The sequence below is a fragment of the Cucurbita pepo genome, chromosome 12, assembly GCF_057944985.1.
Source record: "Cucurbita pepo subsp. pepo isolate OVF chromosome 12, ASM5794498v1, whole genome shotgun sequence".
NCBI lineage: Eukaryota > Viridiplantae > Streptophyta > Magnoliopsida > Cucurbitales > Cucurbitaceae > Cucurbita > Cucurbita pepo.
Window position 1 is genome coordinate 11,784,599 of NC_141809.1, and position 13,417 is coordinate 11,798,015.

A 13,417-nucleotide genomic window follows, 5' to 3' on the forward strand; every position below is an offset into this window, starting at 1 on the left:
GAGACAATTTGAATAGAGTTTACGACAATACATGTTAGGTTAATAACTAAAATCTCATAAAACTCGAATATCTAACATTCAAGTCACAATTGTTAAACAGTCTTTATTTTCATAACAATTTGAGAATTATGATAGAGTTGAGAAGTTCCTGATGCCTCCCAAGAAAAATTTCGAATTGGATCCAAAATTGACGGGTTAGTGTGAGCTTATCCATGCACTTATGCACTCTTCGAATAGGAATCTATTTTTTGAAAGACTCTGGCTTTCATGCTTTGGTGGGTCTCCGAGATCCTTTCGATGACCTATGTTGTGTTGAAGGGATATCTATATGATCCGATTGATTGCGTAAAGCCCACGGTAGCAACGAAACCGGGGAAAGTATACAGAAAAGACAGTTCTTTTCTATTCTATTAGTATTAAACTAGTATTAGTTAGTGATCTCGGCTCAATGAATTCTTTCTTCCGTGATGAGTCGTTGGCATAATAAACCTAAGTTGGTGAGGTTGACTTGACAAAAAAAAAAAAAAAAAAAAAAAAAAAATATATAGTTATCAATCATTGTGTTCACCATGAAAATGAAGTAACCAACTTCTCCTTTTAATTTTGAATATTGGGGCGCTTCCCCATCTCACAAATGGATTCCCAACTCCACAAGAAACCAACCAAAACCACACTCCCTTCGCATATTTGAATATCACTAACAATTTGAGCAGCCATTTGGCCTGTTTACAAGCTCAAGAACATGGCAAGACGACCAAGCCCTCTCCCCATTCTCAATCGTCCCGCCGGCACCTTCCTCTGTATATGCATCCACAGCTTCCATGGATTCCTCACTTCCAACAGATTCGCCAATCTTCCATGTAAAATCCTCACCCCCAATCTTTCAATCCAACCTCTCCTTTCCTGTTTTGTTCTTCGTTTCTTCGTTTTGGGATAAGGACTCCCCGAAGTTTCGCTGGAATTCGTTTTTCCCCTTTTGTAATCCCATCCGAACCTCCATTTACGGTAATGTCCGCCGTTCCCGGCTACCGGCGCCACTATCCGACGCCGGCGAGTTCGACCGACGTCTCTATCTCTTTTTCCCAATTAGATTCCTCGAGAAAATCCACTCCAGAAACACGGTCTCTAAACCTTCATCCAGCCACTCCCTTCGCCACAGACGATGATAAATCATGGCAAGGGGAGCTCTCATGGCAGTTCGAGCCAACTGGATGGCGAGATTCTCGTAATTTCGGCGTAGCCCTAGGTCCCTGGGCTGCCTCTATTGCCCCATCTTCATTTTCAACTACCCACGCTTTACGCCGAACCGCCAATGATTACTATCTTTCTCCCTCTCGCCGCGTTCGCCGGAATGTTCCGAGCCCGTACAGCGACGGTTCCTGTTACGGCTATATTCCGGCTGGCAGAGTGGAACTACAGAGCTTTGTGGGTGGAGAAACAGAGAACTCATTGTTCATCGGAGAAAGCTATATTCCTAGTGAAACTAGCAAATTCGGCCCCTATTCCTGCCAGAAAAATGGAAGTAAAGGGCCTTTGGCGGATAAAGATGAGCTTAGCAAGAATTACCATGCTATTTCTGAACATTCTTTTAACTTTGAACATAGTAGGATGTATTCATCATATACTGATGATAGTGTTTCGGATGCCAGTGATGAAGAAGATGAAGTGGAGCCTGCCAAGGCAGTTGGGCTTTTTAGCTTGTTTAAGTATTCAACGAAGTGGGATTTTCTTCTTATAATATTGGGGTGTTTAGGAGCTCTCATCAATGGCGGATCTCTTCCTTGGTATTCCTATCTTTTTGGGAATTTTGTCAACCAGCTCGCTATAGAATCTTCTGAAGCTGACAAGACCCAGATGATGAGAGATGTGGCAAGGGTATGAACCGCATAGTTTACTCTTACTTGACTTTGCTTTCGACTTTATCCTGAGGCCTATGGAGCCCTCGAACAAAGTACACCCTTTGTTCGACACTTGAGGAACCCTCGTATAACTTCTCCTTAATCGAGGCTCGACTCCTTCTATGGAGTCCTCGAACAAAGTACACCCTTTGTTTGACACTCGAGAATTCTATTGACTTAGCTAAGTTAAGGGCATGACTCTACTACCATGTTAAGAATTACGGATTTTTACAATGGTATGATATTGTCCACTTTGAGCATAAGCTCTCGTGATGTTGCTTTGGGCTTCCTCAAAATGTCTCTTACCAATAGAGATGTATTCCTTATTTATAAACCCATGATCATTCCCTAAATTAGCAAAGGTTGGACCCCTCCCAACCATCCTCAACATTTTAAGTAATTTTGTATTGCGTTTAACTAAATATTGCAGAAATTTTATCCTCCCAGAAGTTACCTTAAACTTGAATACCTTTTCTTTTTCTACAACTTATGCTTGAATTTGCAGATATGCCTGTTCATGACTGGATTAGCTGCAATTGTGGTGGTTGGAGCATACATGGGTAAGTGGGAGAGACCTGTAAAATAGCATTCCATTAACTTTCCTGCAAACATAGGACTTTGAAGCTGTAATTTTGACAGAGATAACTTGTTGGAGATTGGTGGGGGATCGTTCAGCTCAGCGTATTAGAATGATGTATCTACGAGCCGTTCTACGACAGGATATCAGCTTTTTCGACACAAAAATTAGCACGGGTGATATTATGCATGGAATTTCCAGTGATGTGGCTCAAATCCAAGAAGTGATGGGGGAGAAGGTAATGCACTGATAATGTTTTTGACAACCTTAATACATTGTTTCCAAGTCATTTATTTAACGTCATGTCGTTCTGCGTTTGCAGATGGCTCACTTCATTCACCACATATTCACCTTCATATGTGGGTATGTAGTAGGTTTTATAAGGTCGTGGAAAGTTTCTTTGGTTGTCTTCTCAGTGACCCCTCTGATGATGTTCTGTGGCATAGCTTATAAAGCCGTTTATGTTGGCCTAGCTTCAAAAGAAGAGGTACTTTGATATAATCTTCAGAACCATCCTCTGAGATCCCACATCGGTTAGAGAGGGAAACAAAGCATTCCTTATAAGAGTGTGGAAAACTTTTCCTAGTAGACGCGTTTTAAAAATCCTTGAGGGGAAACTCGAAAGGAAAATCCCAAAGAGGACAATATCTGCTAGCGGTGGGCTTAGGCGGTTACAAATGATTGTGAGATCCTACATCGGTTGGAGAGGGAAATGAAACATTCCTTGTAAGAGTGTGGAAAACTTTCCCTAGTAGACACGTTTTGAAAACCTTGAGGGGAAGCCCGAAGGGGAAAACTCAAAGAGGACAATATCTGCTAGCGGTGGGATTGGGCTGTTACAAATGGTATAAGAGCTAAGCACCGGGCGGTGTGCCAGGCGAGGATACTGGGCCTCCAAGGGGGGTGGACTGTGAGATCCCACATCGGTTGGAGAGGGAAACGAAGCATTCGTTATAAGAGTATGGAAAACTTTCCCTAGTAGACGCGTTTTTAAAACCTTGAGGGAAAGCGCAAAGAGGACCGGTGGTGGGCTTAGGCTGTTACACACCCTTTTATATGTTGCGTTTTTTCAAGCCTTTTCCCATGTTTCCTTTGAAGGCTTCTTACAGGAAAGCTGGGGGAGTGGCAGAGCAAGCCATCAGTTCAATCCGAACTGTGTTTTCGTTCGTTGCAGAAGATAACCTTGGTGCAAAATATGCTGAGCTCTTGGAAAACTCTGTGCCATTTGGGAGGAGGATTGGATTCTCAAAAGGCGTAGGCATGGGAGTTATTTATCTGGTGACTTACTCAACCTGGGCTTTGGCTTTCTGGTATGGAGCTATCTTGGTTGCCCAGAAAGAGATCACCGGTGGGGACGCAATCGCTTGTTTCTTTGGCGTCAACGTCGGAGGAAGGTAAAGCAGCTTGAGTCAGCCATGACTTAGGCTTACTACATAATTTCTGCTTAAGCTCATTGTAATGGAAATGATACATTGGGATTTCCTTATCCAAATGAACATGATCTCATAATTGACACAGGGGATTGGCTCTGTCACTGTCATATTTTGCTCAGTTTGCACAAGGAACAGTAGCAGCAGGAAGAATTTTCACAATCATAGACAGAGTTCCAGAGATAGATTCCTACAGCCCAATGGGAAGAACCCTCCAAAACGTTCGTGGAAGAATAGAGTTCAAAGGCGTCAGTTTCACATACCCATCTCGTCCAGATACCATGATTCTCAAGTCACTCAATCTGGTGTTTCCAGCTTCAAAGACACTCGCTCTTGTTGGCGCCAGTGGCGGCGGTAAATCCACCATTTTGGCTCTGATAGAGAGGTTCTACGACCCCATTGAAGGTATGTACAAATCAAATCAAGCTTTTATCTGAAATCTGTCTGTGAGCAGTTAAATTGTAGTTTATAATGGTCCGACCTTGCCTTGGTTTCTGCATCTGATCGATCGAATTTACCTTCAGACAGTAGGCGAGGGAGCCATAGGATTAATGGCACCCGTAGCGTAACGGCTAACTACCTCATTTGCAGGGACGATCAGTCTGGATGGGTGTGATATAAGGACACTGCAAATCAAGTGGTTGAGAGATCAGATTGGGATGGTGGGTCAAGAACCAGTCCTTTTTGCCACAAGTATTATCGAGAACGTTATGATGGGAAAAGAGAATGCGACTGAAAAAGAGGCCATTGCTGCCTGTATTGCTGCAAATGCTGACAACTTCATCTCTGCCCTCCCACAAGGCTATAACACCCAGGTCCATTTACCAAGACCCCATTTGATCACATTTTTTAAAGAAACATTTAGATTTTTCATCAACTTTTAAAAACTTCTTTTGGTTTTTTAAAAGATTGATAGAAAGTTTATGAAAAAATAAAGAACTTATAGGTTGGTTTGGCTCTAGTTTGTTTCTGAACATGGGCGTCTGTGCAGGTTGGAGATAGAGGAGCTCTGCTCTCGGGCGGTCAAAAACAACGAATAGCTTTGGCACGAGCCATGATCAAAGACCCCAAAATTCTTCTCTTAGATGAACCAACAAGTGCATTGGACTCAGAATCCGAGTCTACAGTTCAAAAGGCTATCCATCAGCTTTCTTTAGGCCGAACAACAATTGTTATCGCTCACAGGCTTGCAACTGTGAGAAACTCCCATGCCATTGCTGTCATTGAACATGGCTCTGTTATCGAAATTGGTACTCATCGTCAGCTGATGGAGCGAGAAGGCGCCTATTATAACCTCGCCAAACTCGCATCTGAAGCAGTTCAAGTAACTCCTCCCAAACAAAATGATACTCAGAAATTCACTGATCTTTCATTCAATGATATCTCAAAGTCGGAGTACGTAGTTGAGTTTCCGAAGTCGAAGTACTTCAAATCTACGCTTGAGGATAAGCAAGAGGAGAAGAAAGAAGAGAAACGAAGAAACGTTCGGATTGCAGAAATCTTGAAACTACAAAAGCCAGAGATTCCCATCCTGATATTGGGATTTCTCATGGGATTGAGTGCAGGTGCAATTTTGTCGATTTTTCCTTTCGTTCTTGGTGAAGCCCTTCAAGTTTATTTTGATAGTGAAACTTCTAGGATGAAAGCCAAAGTTGGGCATTTGTGTATAGTGCTGGTTGGGCTTGGGATTGGCTGCATTGTGTTCATGACAGGGCAGCAAGGCTTCTGTGGTTGGGCTGGAACTAAGCTCACAGTGAGAGTAAGATATCTTTTGTTCAGATCAATACTGAAACAAGAGCCTGGTTGGTTTGATTTCCCTGAGAATTTCACTGGAATTCTCATATCTAGGCTATCAATCGACTGCATCAATTTTCGCTCGTTTCTTGGTGATCGAATCTCGGTCTTGTTGATGGGGTTGAGTGCAGCTGCAGTTGGCCTTGGGCTCTCATTTTGGCTCGAATGGAGACTAACCATGTTGGCTGCTGCTCTAACCCCTTTCACTCTTGGTGCTAGTTACATAAGTTTGATTATAAATATCGGACCAAAACTTGATGAAAAAGCTTATGCCAAAGCTAGCAATATTGCTTCAGGTGCGGTGTCAAACATACGGACAGTGACAACGTTTTCTGCGCAAGAGCAGCTGGTTAAAGCCTTTAATCGATCATTATCCGAGCCGAAGAAGAAATCGGTTAAAACGTCGCAGATTTTAGGCTTAACATTTGGCTTCTCCCAAGGTGCCATGTATGGAGCCTATACTCTTACTCTCTGGTTTGCTGCACACCTTGTTCAACAAGGCAAAACAAGTTTTGGTGATGTGTATAAGATTTTCCTCATTCTTGTTTTGAGCTCCTTTTCTGTTGGACAACTTGCTGGTTTAGCTCCGGATACTTCTATGGCAGAAACTGCGATTCCCGCAGTGTTGGATGTCATCGATCGGAGGCCATTGATAGGTGTCGATAAAGGAAAACGTACGAAGAACGAATGGAAAAGTTTTGGTGTTGAATTCAAAATGGTGACATTTGCATACCCATCTAGGCCAGAGATGATTGTGCTGAAGGACTTCTGCTTAAAGATTAAGGAATGCAGCACAGTGGCTTTGGTTGGTGAGAGTGGCTCGGGAAAATCGACGGTAATATGGCTGACTCAACGATTTTACGACCCGAACCGAGGGAAGGTGCTGATGGGAGGCGTAGATTTGAGGGAGATGAATGTGAAATGGTTGAGGAGGCAAACAGCATTGGTTGGTCAAGAGCCTGCACTGTTTGCTGGAAGCTTAAGAGACAACATTGCGTTTGCAAACCCAAAGGCCTCATGGACTGAGATAGAAGAGGCTGCTAGAGATGCTTATATTCACAAGTTCATCAGTGGCCTCCCTCAAGGATACGACACACAGGTAACTTCGTACAACAATCTATAAATGTGATATCCCAAATTAGTTGGAGAGGAGAACGAAATACCCTTTATAAGGGTGTAGAAACCTTTTCCTAGCAGATGCGTTTTATAGCCTTGAGGGGAAACCCGAAAGGAAAATCCCAATGAAGACAATATCTGTTAGCGGTGCGCTTGGGCCGTTACAAATGGTATCAGAGCCAGACACCGGATTATGTGCCAGCGAGGAGGCTCTTCCCCGAAGAGGGGTAGACACGAGGTGGTGTGCTAGTAAGGACGTTGGGCCCCAAAGGGGGTGGATTTGGTGGGAGTCCCACATCGATTAGAGAAAGGAACGAGTGCTCGCTGGGCCCTGAAGGGGGGTGGATTGTGATATCCCACATTGGTTGGAGAGGAGAACGAAACACCCTTTATAAGGGTGTGGAAACCTTTCCCTAGCAGACACGTTTGAAAGCCTTGAGGGGAAGTTCGAGAGGGAAAACCCAAAGAGGATAATATCTGCTAACAATGGGCTTGGGCTGTTACAATAAATTATTGGATTTGTCCAATGACCTGTTTGTCGGTTTCTATGATCCGATCCTAGGTCGGCGAAAGCGGGGTTCAGCTCTCGGGTGGCCAGAAGCAAAGGATAGCAATAGCAAGGGCGATTTTGAAGAAATCAAGCGTGTTGTTACTAGATGAAGCAAGCAGTGCTTTGGACTTAGAATCTGAAAAACATGTCCAAGCTGCACTTAGGAAGGTGTCAAAGGAAGCTACTACGATCATAGTCGCCCATCGGCTTTCGAGTATCCGTAATGCTGATACGATTGCAGTTATTAGAAATGGCTCGGTCGTCGAGCATGGCAGCCACGACACCTTAATGGCCAAAGCTCGGCTCGGTGGTGTGTATGCAAACATGGTTCATGCTGAATCTGAAGCCACTGCATTTTCTTGAGCTTAATTGCTCGGCTTTGTACTTAATATTGTTGATAAATATACAAGGATTGTGTATGTTAGACAAGGAGAAAAGAACGAAATTCGTGATGCCTTCAAAAGCGCCCTTGCTATTGCTAAATCAATAAGTTACAAGGGGACGAAGTAGAGTAGGGTTGGATTGAAACCTTATTTTCGAGTTAATCAGGTTGAGCCAATTAAAAAAATATCAACATGTAAACCGAACAAGAACACGACTCCACAATGGTATGATAGTCCACTCGACTCCTTTTCTTTAGGAGTCTTAGAGTCATTTCTTACTATGCCTTCGAAGACTTTGACTTCTTTTTCTTTGGGAGCCCTTTGTTCGACATGAGAGGATTCTATTGACCTGACTAAGTTTAGGGCATGACTCTAATATTATGTTAGACGAACACGACTCTCCACAATGATATGATATTGTCTACTTTGAGCATAAGCTTTCATGACTTTGCTTTGCTTTGGGTTTCTCTAGAAGGTCTCATGTCAATGGAGAGAGTATTTCTCGATTATAAATCTATGATCATTCCATCTATGATGAGTCCCTAAATTAGCTGATGTGGTACTTTCATCCAACAAGACTTAGTCGGATCATCCGGTAATAAATGCATGAATTTCATATTTAATATTAATAAATTGTATACCGAATTAAGCAATTATTTTAGCATTAAATAAAAATGTGAGAGTGAAAATTAAAATCAATAAAAAAAAAAGCAAATTATAATTTAGTCTCTAAATTTATAAATTATTTAAAAAATATATTTAATTTTTTAATTTTGATTTTGTATCTAAGATCTTTCATCCAAATTTTGTTCAATAAATCTGTGATATATGCTATTTTTTTTTTTAAAAAAAAAAGATTTAACTGATCGGTTAAATTTTATGTTTAGTGTTTATACATATTTAAAAAATAAATTTACAATATAAATCAAAATTTGAAGCACATTTTGCATATTTGACTTGTGGCTAGAGCAATGGCTCCATTTTAGGAGACTCGATCGGACCCTGAGCTTTACACACCGCGCGGACGGTAATCCAATTCCCATCCAATTCCTGTTCTTTCACGAACCCTACCTTCTCCTCCATCGTCATCACGGTTCCTCGGATCTTTGGAAGGGGAACCCCCCAATGTTATAGCCTGGTACTATCGCTATAATTTTTGTTCTCTCTCTGATTATTTTATCTTTTTTCGTTGTTTTCTCGAGGGAATTGGACATTTATGGGTTTTCAGTTTTCCGGCGATCTATGGGAGATTGATTGATCAGTTTATCGGTCAGATAGAATTCCTATTGTATTCCGTAGGAAATGTTGAACTCCTTTATTTTGGACTACGTTTTTGAATGATTGTTGGGATTTGGTTTCTTTTCGAATTCTGGCAGAAAAGAGTGGATCAATTCTCTGGGATCGGGTTTGCTTGATGTGAAACGTCTATTTCTAACCAAATTGGAGCGATAACGACGAGATCCACATCGATGTTCTCTTGCTTTGGTTTATTGTTATCTCTGTACGTTAATGGAGTCGCATTGTGGATTCGAAGGGTTACAGTACCGGTATAGAAATGGAATGTTTGAATTAGAATAGAGAAAATGGGCGATGGTTGGAAATTGGAATAACTTCTTTTTCGAATATTCTAACAGTGGTACTTTATAAAGTTTTTAAGGAGTTGTATATAACTTGTGGCCACGGTGGGTTCGACTAATTTTTAGAACTTGAATAATACGATAATTAAGAAGATGAGTTTGTAAATAAAGACCTTTTCGATCTTGAATATGAACTCATTTTGGAACAAATAATGTCTCAAGAAAACTACCTTATTGATAATTCTTTTTGCTAGTTACTAATTCTACAATGATTTTGAACCTTATCATTATTATATGCCTGATCCTTAGCTGAGTTATCTACATGGAAACACTCCGATCAGACTCGGCTTGTTTGCCATCTTCTGTAAGTTATCGTAGCTGACATAGTACAATGATTTTATCCTTAGTTGGGGGACGGATCGAACTGAAGATGGTGAAGCTTACAATGATTGCTCGTGTTACTGATGGTCTTCCTCTAGCAGAGGGACTGGATGATGGCCGTGATATGCAAGATGCAGAATTCTACAAGCAGCAAGTGAAGGCTCTGTTTAAGAACTTATCAAGAGGTCAAAATGAGGCCTCAAGAATGTCTATCGAGACAGGCCCATATGTTTTTCAGTATCCATACGTGATTGGCCTTTTACATTTAACTTATCGTATTCATTGGCAGTCTAGTTTGCTGTGTTTTGAATTTTTGTATCTGCATGTCCTTGATGCCATAGGGTCTATCTTACCTAATAATTTAGGAAAGAGCTTTGCTGTTTACTCCTCAGTCTTCACACCCATTCTGATTTGTTGTGGCATGTGAGAGGCTAAAATGGAAATAAGGTTATCCTTATTTCTGTTCGAACCTTGTTGTGGAAAAGAAACACGAATGATAGTTAAACTGACCCTGGGGCCTGGACAAACTAAATTTATCCTGTCATTTTGACGGTAGCTTGCTGAAAAAGTTTTGGGTTTTACAGACGAATGAGGTTGACATTGAATATGAAAACTTATTTGACTTTACCACTTGAGTTCAATGTGTATAGCAATCAACATATGAATGTCTTTTGTCAAGGCTTTGGAAATTATGGTTTATCACATTAAACTGTTTAGAAGATTGTTAGTTCAGAATTATGTTCTTGACAGACGGTATTTTACCTTGACGAGTTTTTAGCTATATAATTGAAGGAAGGGTCTGTTATTTGACTATGTGTGATCGCGCGTATCCAAAGAAACTTGCCTTTCAATACCTTGAAGACCTGAAGAATGAATTTGAACGTGTTAATGGGGCTCAAATTGAAACCGCTGCTAGGCCTTATGCGTTCATTAAATTTGGTATGCCTTGGATTTATATAAATAATTCATATGCAATTTGAACCTTTAAGCTTATTTACTTTCCTTTTGCCCTTGATTCCCACCTCCACCCCCTTTATGTTGAACAGATACTTACATACAGAAGACCAAGAAACTGTACCAGGATACACGGACTCAACGTAATATTGCAAAGTTGAATGATGAACTTTATGAAGTCCACCAAATAATGACTCGCAATGTTCAGGAAGTTCTTGGCGTTGGTGAAAAGTTAGACCGTAAGATTTTCCTTTTCCTTTTATTTTCTAATTTTATTAAAGTGTGGTCATGTATTATCCTATAGTAAAATGTATGTGATAAAGCATTATGGTTCCTTTGTTTTCTGACAATGTGAGTTGTTCAACTACCACTACAAACTAAATCACATTGTTCCCAGTTTCTAGGTGTGTGAGGATCTTTGCCATCTGAAATGATTAGCATGATTACATTAATTTATGTTGGGAGAGATAAATTGCCCTACGGCCTTCTTGAAGGGGTTTGCAGAATCATGATTCAGCAATGTCAAAGATGATAACTTTCTAATTTTAAACTATTTAAATTTTGCAGAGGTCAGTCAAATGTCAAGTAGGTTGACATCTGAATCCCGCATATATGCGGACAAGGCCAGAGATTTAAACCGACAGGTTAGTCATATTATTTGATTTGCTTTAAATTCTGTCGAAGTTGAATGATTGCCTTCAGAATGTGAACTTTTGCATGATTTCGATGTAAAATAATCTTTCGACAAGGGTTAAACGTATCATCATCAAGTAAAACTTTTGCATGATTTTGACGTTGCTCATGAAGCTATTTTCTGATAACATGGATTCTTTGTGTATGGTATCTCCCATTTCTATCTAAAACCTGAATCATTGAAGGTTGTACTGGTATAGTTGTTTAGAAAATAAGAAACAGAGAATACCATTGAACCAAAAAGCGTATACTGCTTAAAAGCCAGAGGGAACAGGAATCCTTTGCCTAGGAGGCTAGAAAAACTCCCCTCCAACCTACACTAACCAAAAAGCTTCAGTTATGAAAATCCTTACGTTTGGCACTCCAAGTGGAAGCTGTCTGCTGTCAATTTAGCCAAAAACCATCAAGACTTCAACAAAAATTATTAAAAATCCCATTATCTCTCGAACCAAATGGACCAGGAACTGGGTATACTTTCTGCAATCTTCTAGCATTGCCTTTAAGCCACCCTCTCGAACGCATCTCTGTGAGCTAGTCTACAACATCATCTTGGTTCTTGGAAACAGAGCCTAAAAATGTTACAGAGGAAGAGGTTTCATATTTGAATTCTATTTTGAGTGTTAGACACCTTAGATCAAATTTGAAGCTAAACTTTTTTAGCGAACTTACCCTCCTAATTGAGCTTTGATAATGGGATATCAGGCTGGTGGCCTTGGAGTTGAACTCGAAATTACCTGCTTCACTTGAAAAGATACCAATTCTTCAAGATTTCAAACCTCTCACTTCCAACGCCTAACCTTATAGGACGAAGCTTGATGGATGGTATCTTATGGAGTTCATTCTATGCAAATATGCATAAAGAAACAAAGAACTTGTATTCTATTTCACTGGGTGCCTTATAATCTGACCCTTGGTAGTTGAAAGTAGTATAGATACTGAATAAATAAATAAATATCAATGATTTATCCTGTTGTGAGGTCTCGTATACAGACCGACATCTTCAACAGAATTTTTTTTGTAAAATTTTCCAGTTTCACGAGCATTTGGACTGTAATCCAAAATTGTGCATGATTTTTTGTTAACTGACCTCATAAACATTGTCAGTATCTCTTAGGATGCTATCTACATGGAAAGTTTGTTGAAAACCTCATTTTAATTGACAGTTCTAATGCTTAATTTTTCATTTCTTAAAAATTTTGAACCCAGGCTTTAATTCGGAAGTGGGCTCCTGTTGCTATCGTTTTCGGAGTCGTATTCCTCCTATTCTGGTTCAAATCAAAGCTCTGGTGATTTGGTTGCCGTTCAACATAAACCTTTGACTCATTTTGAGGCTTCTCTTGCTTTCTACCTTTGGCTTATAATCGGCTCAGACATCAGAGACGTGAAACTGGGCTAGAGGTGACTTCTAGATTTACTTAATGGCTAAGATGGTAACTGAAAAATAGTGTTTTTGGTTATATAGCTCCAAGTGGGGGCGGTGCTGCCTGTACAACTGTAAGAGCGATGTTAAACCTAGTAATCCAGATTGAGTAGAGAAAAACATGTTTATTCACATTTTAGTTACCTCCTCCCAGTATACTACATTTTTTGTTCTTTATACATTAAAAAATACCGTTATATTTATTTTATTAGTCTTTCTTTGGCATAATTCAGGTTGACAACTTAAAAGATTTATGTCTTTCAGATTTTCATGCCTTTACTCGTACTTGTATATGATGCCGCACGGTTTGAAAAGTATGTCTGAACGAGTCCTTCCCTGTAAGCTGCTTGCAAAAAGAAAATTTTAGTGAAATAAGTGTAAGATGATGAACTTGAAGAATGTTCCTTCTTTTTTTCATTTTTAAGTTTGTCATGAACTATTGACTTACTGACTTCTTGGTTGAAGGCGTATGCTTTAACCAATTGAATTTTGCTCAAGTTGGCTCATGTTTGTTCGAGATAGGAATTCAAATAAGAATATTATCAAACTTGTAAGTTGTCGATATAAGTTAGGGCTAGCAAACCTGGTTAAGGTTCTAAGCTTTTGGTTGAAAGCTTCCTATAAAAGGACTAGGTAAAAGTAGA

The 13,417-nt window shown here is 40.2% G+C and overlaps 2 protein-coding genes across 2 annotated transcripts; both read left to right on the forward strand.

The window, feature by feature from the left end:
• The first annotated feature begins 598 nt into the window (after window positions 1–598).
• LOC111807580 (ABC transporter B family member 19) lies at window positions 599–7,817 on the forward strand. Its single transcript, XM_023693362.2, has 9 exons — window positions 599–1,875; window positions 2,404–2,458; window positions 2,538–2,713; window positions 2,798–2,962; window positions 3,574–3,869; window positions 3,994–4,310; window positions 4,497–4,720; window positions 4,897–6,798; window positions 7,378–7,817. Exons 1-9 carry the CDS (start codon window positions 1,009–1,011, stop codon window positions 7,726–7,728), a joined length of 4,353 nt encoding a protein of 1,450 aa, XP_023549130.2. The 5' UTR covers window positions 599–1,008; the 3' UTR covers window positions 7,729–7,817.
• Window positions 7,818–8,696: 879 nt separating this feature from the next.
• LOC111807604 (25.3 kDa vesicle transport protein SEC22-1) lies at window positions 8,697–12,976 on the forward strand. The gene is made up of 6 exons (XM_023693398.2): window positions 8,697–8,886; window positions 9,733–9,943; window positions 10,485–10,645; window positions 10,753–10,899; window positions 11,228–11,304; window positions 12,560–12,976. The coding sequence occupies exons 2-6, from the start codon at window positions 9,756–9,758 to the stop codon at window positions 12,641–12,643; spliced, it is 657 nt and encodes a 218-aa protein (XP_023549166.1). The 5' UTR covers window positions 8,697–8,886; window positions 9,733–9,755; the 3' UTR covers window positions 12,644–12,976.
• The last annotated feature ends 441 nt before the right edge of the window (window positions 12,977–13,417 follow it).

Excerpts from the sequence above, each read along its gene's own strand:
- LOC111807580 (XM_023693362.2), top strand. The coding sequence starts at position 1,009 with ATGTCCGCCGTTCCCGGCTACCGGCGCCACTATCCGACGCCGGCGAGT. Across the intron at positions 2,459-2,537 it reads GGTGGTTGGAGCATACATGG|AGATAACTTGTTGGAGATTG; the intron begins GTAAGTGGGAGA and ends TAATTTTGACAG. Across the intron at positions 4,721-4,896 it reads CACAAGGCTATAACACCCAG|GTTGGAGATAGAGGAGCTCT; the intron begins GTCCATTTACCA and ends GCGTCTGTGCAG.
- LOC111807604 (XM_023693398.2), top strand. The coding sequence starts at position 9,756 with ATGGTGAAGCTTACAATGATTGCTCGTGTTACTGATGGTCTTCCTCTA. Across the intron at positions 10,900-11,227 it reads CGTTGGTGAAAAGTTAGACC|AGGTCAGTCAAATGTCAAGT; the intron begins GTAAGATTTTCC and ends TAAATTTTGCAG. Across the intron at positions 11,305-12,559 it reads CCAGAGATTTAAACCGACAG|GCTTTAATTCGGAAGTGGGC; the intron begins GTTAGTCATATT and ends TTTTGAACCCAG.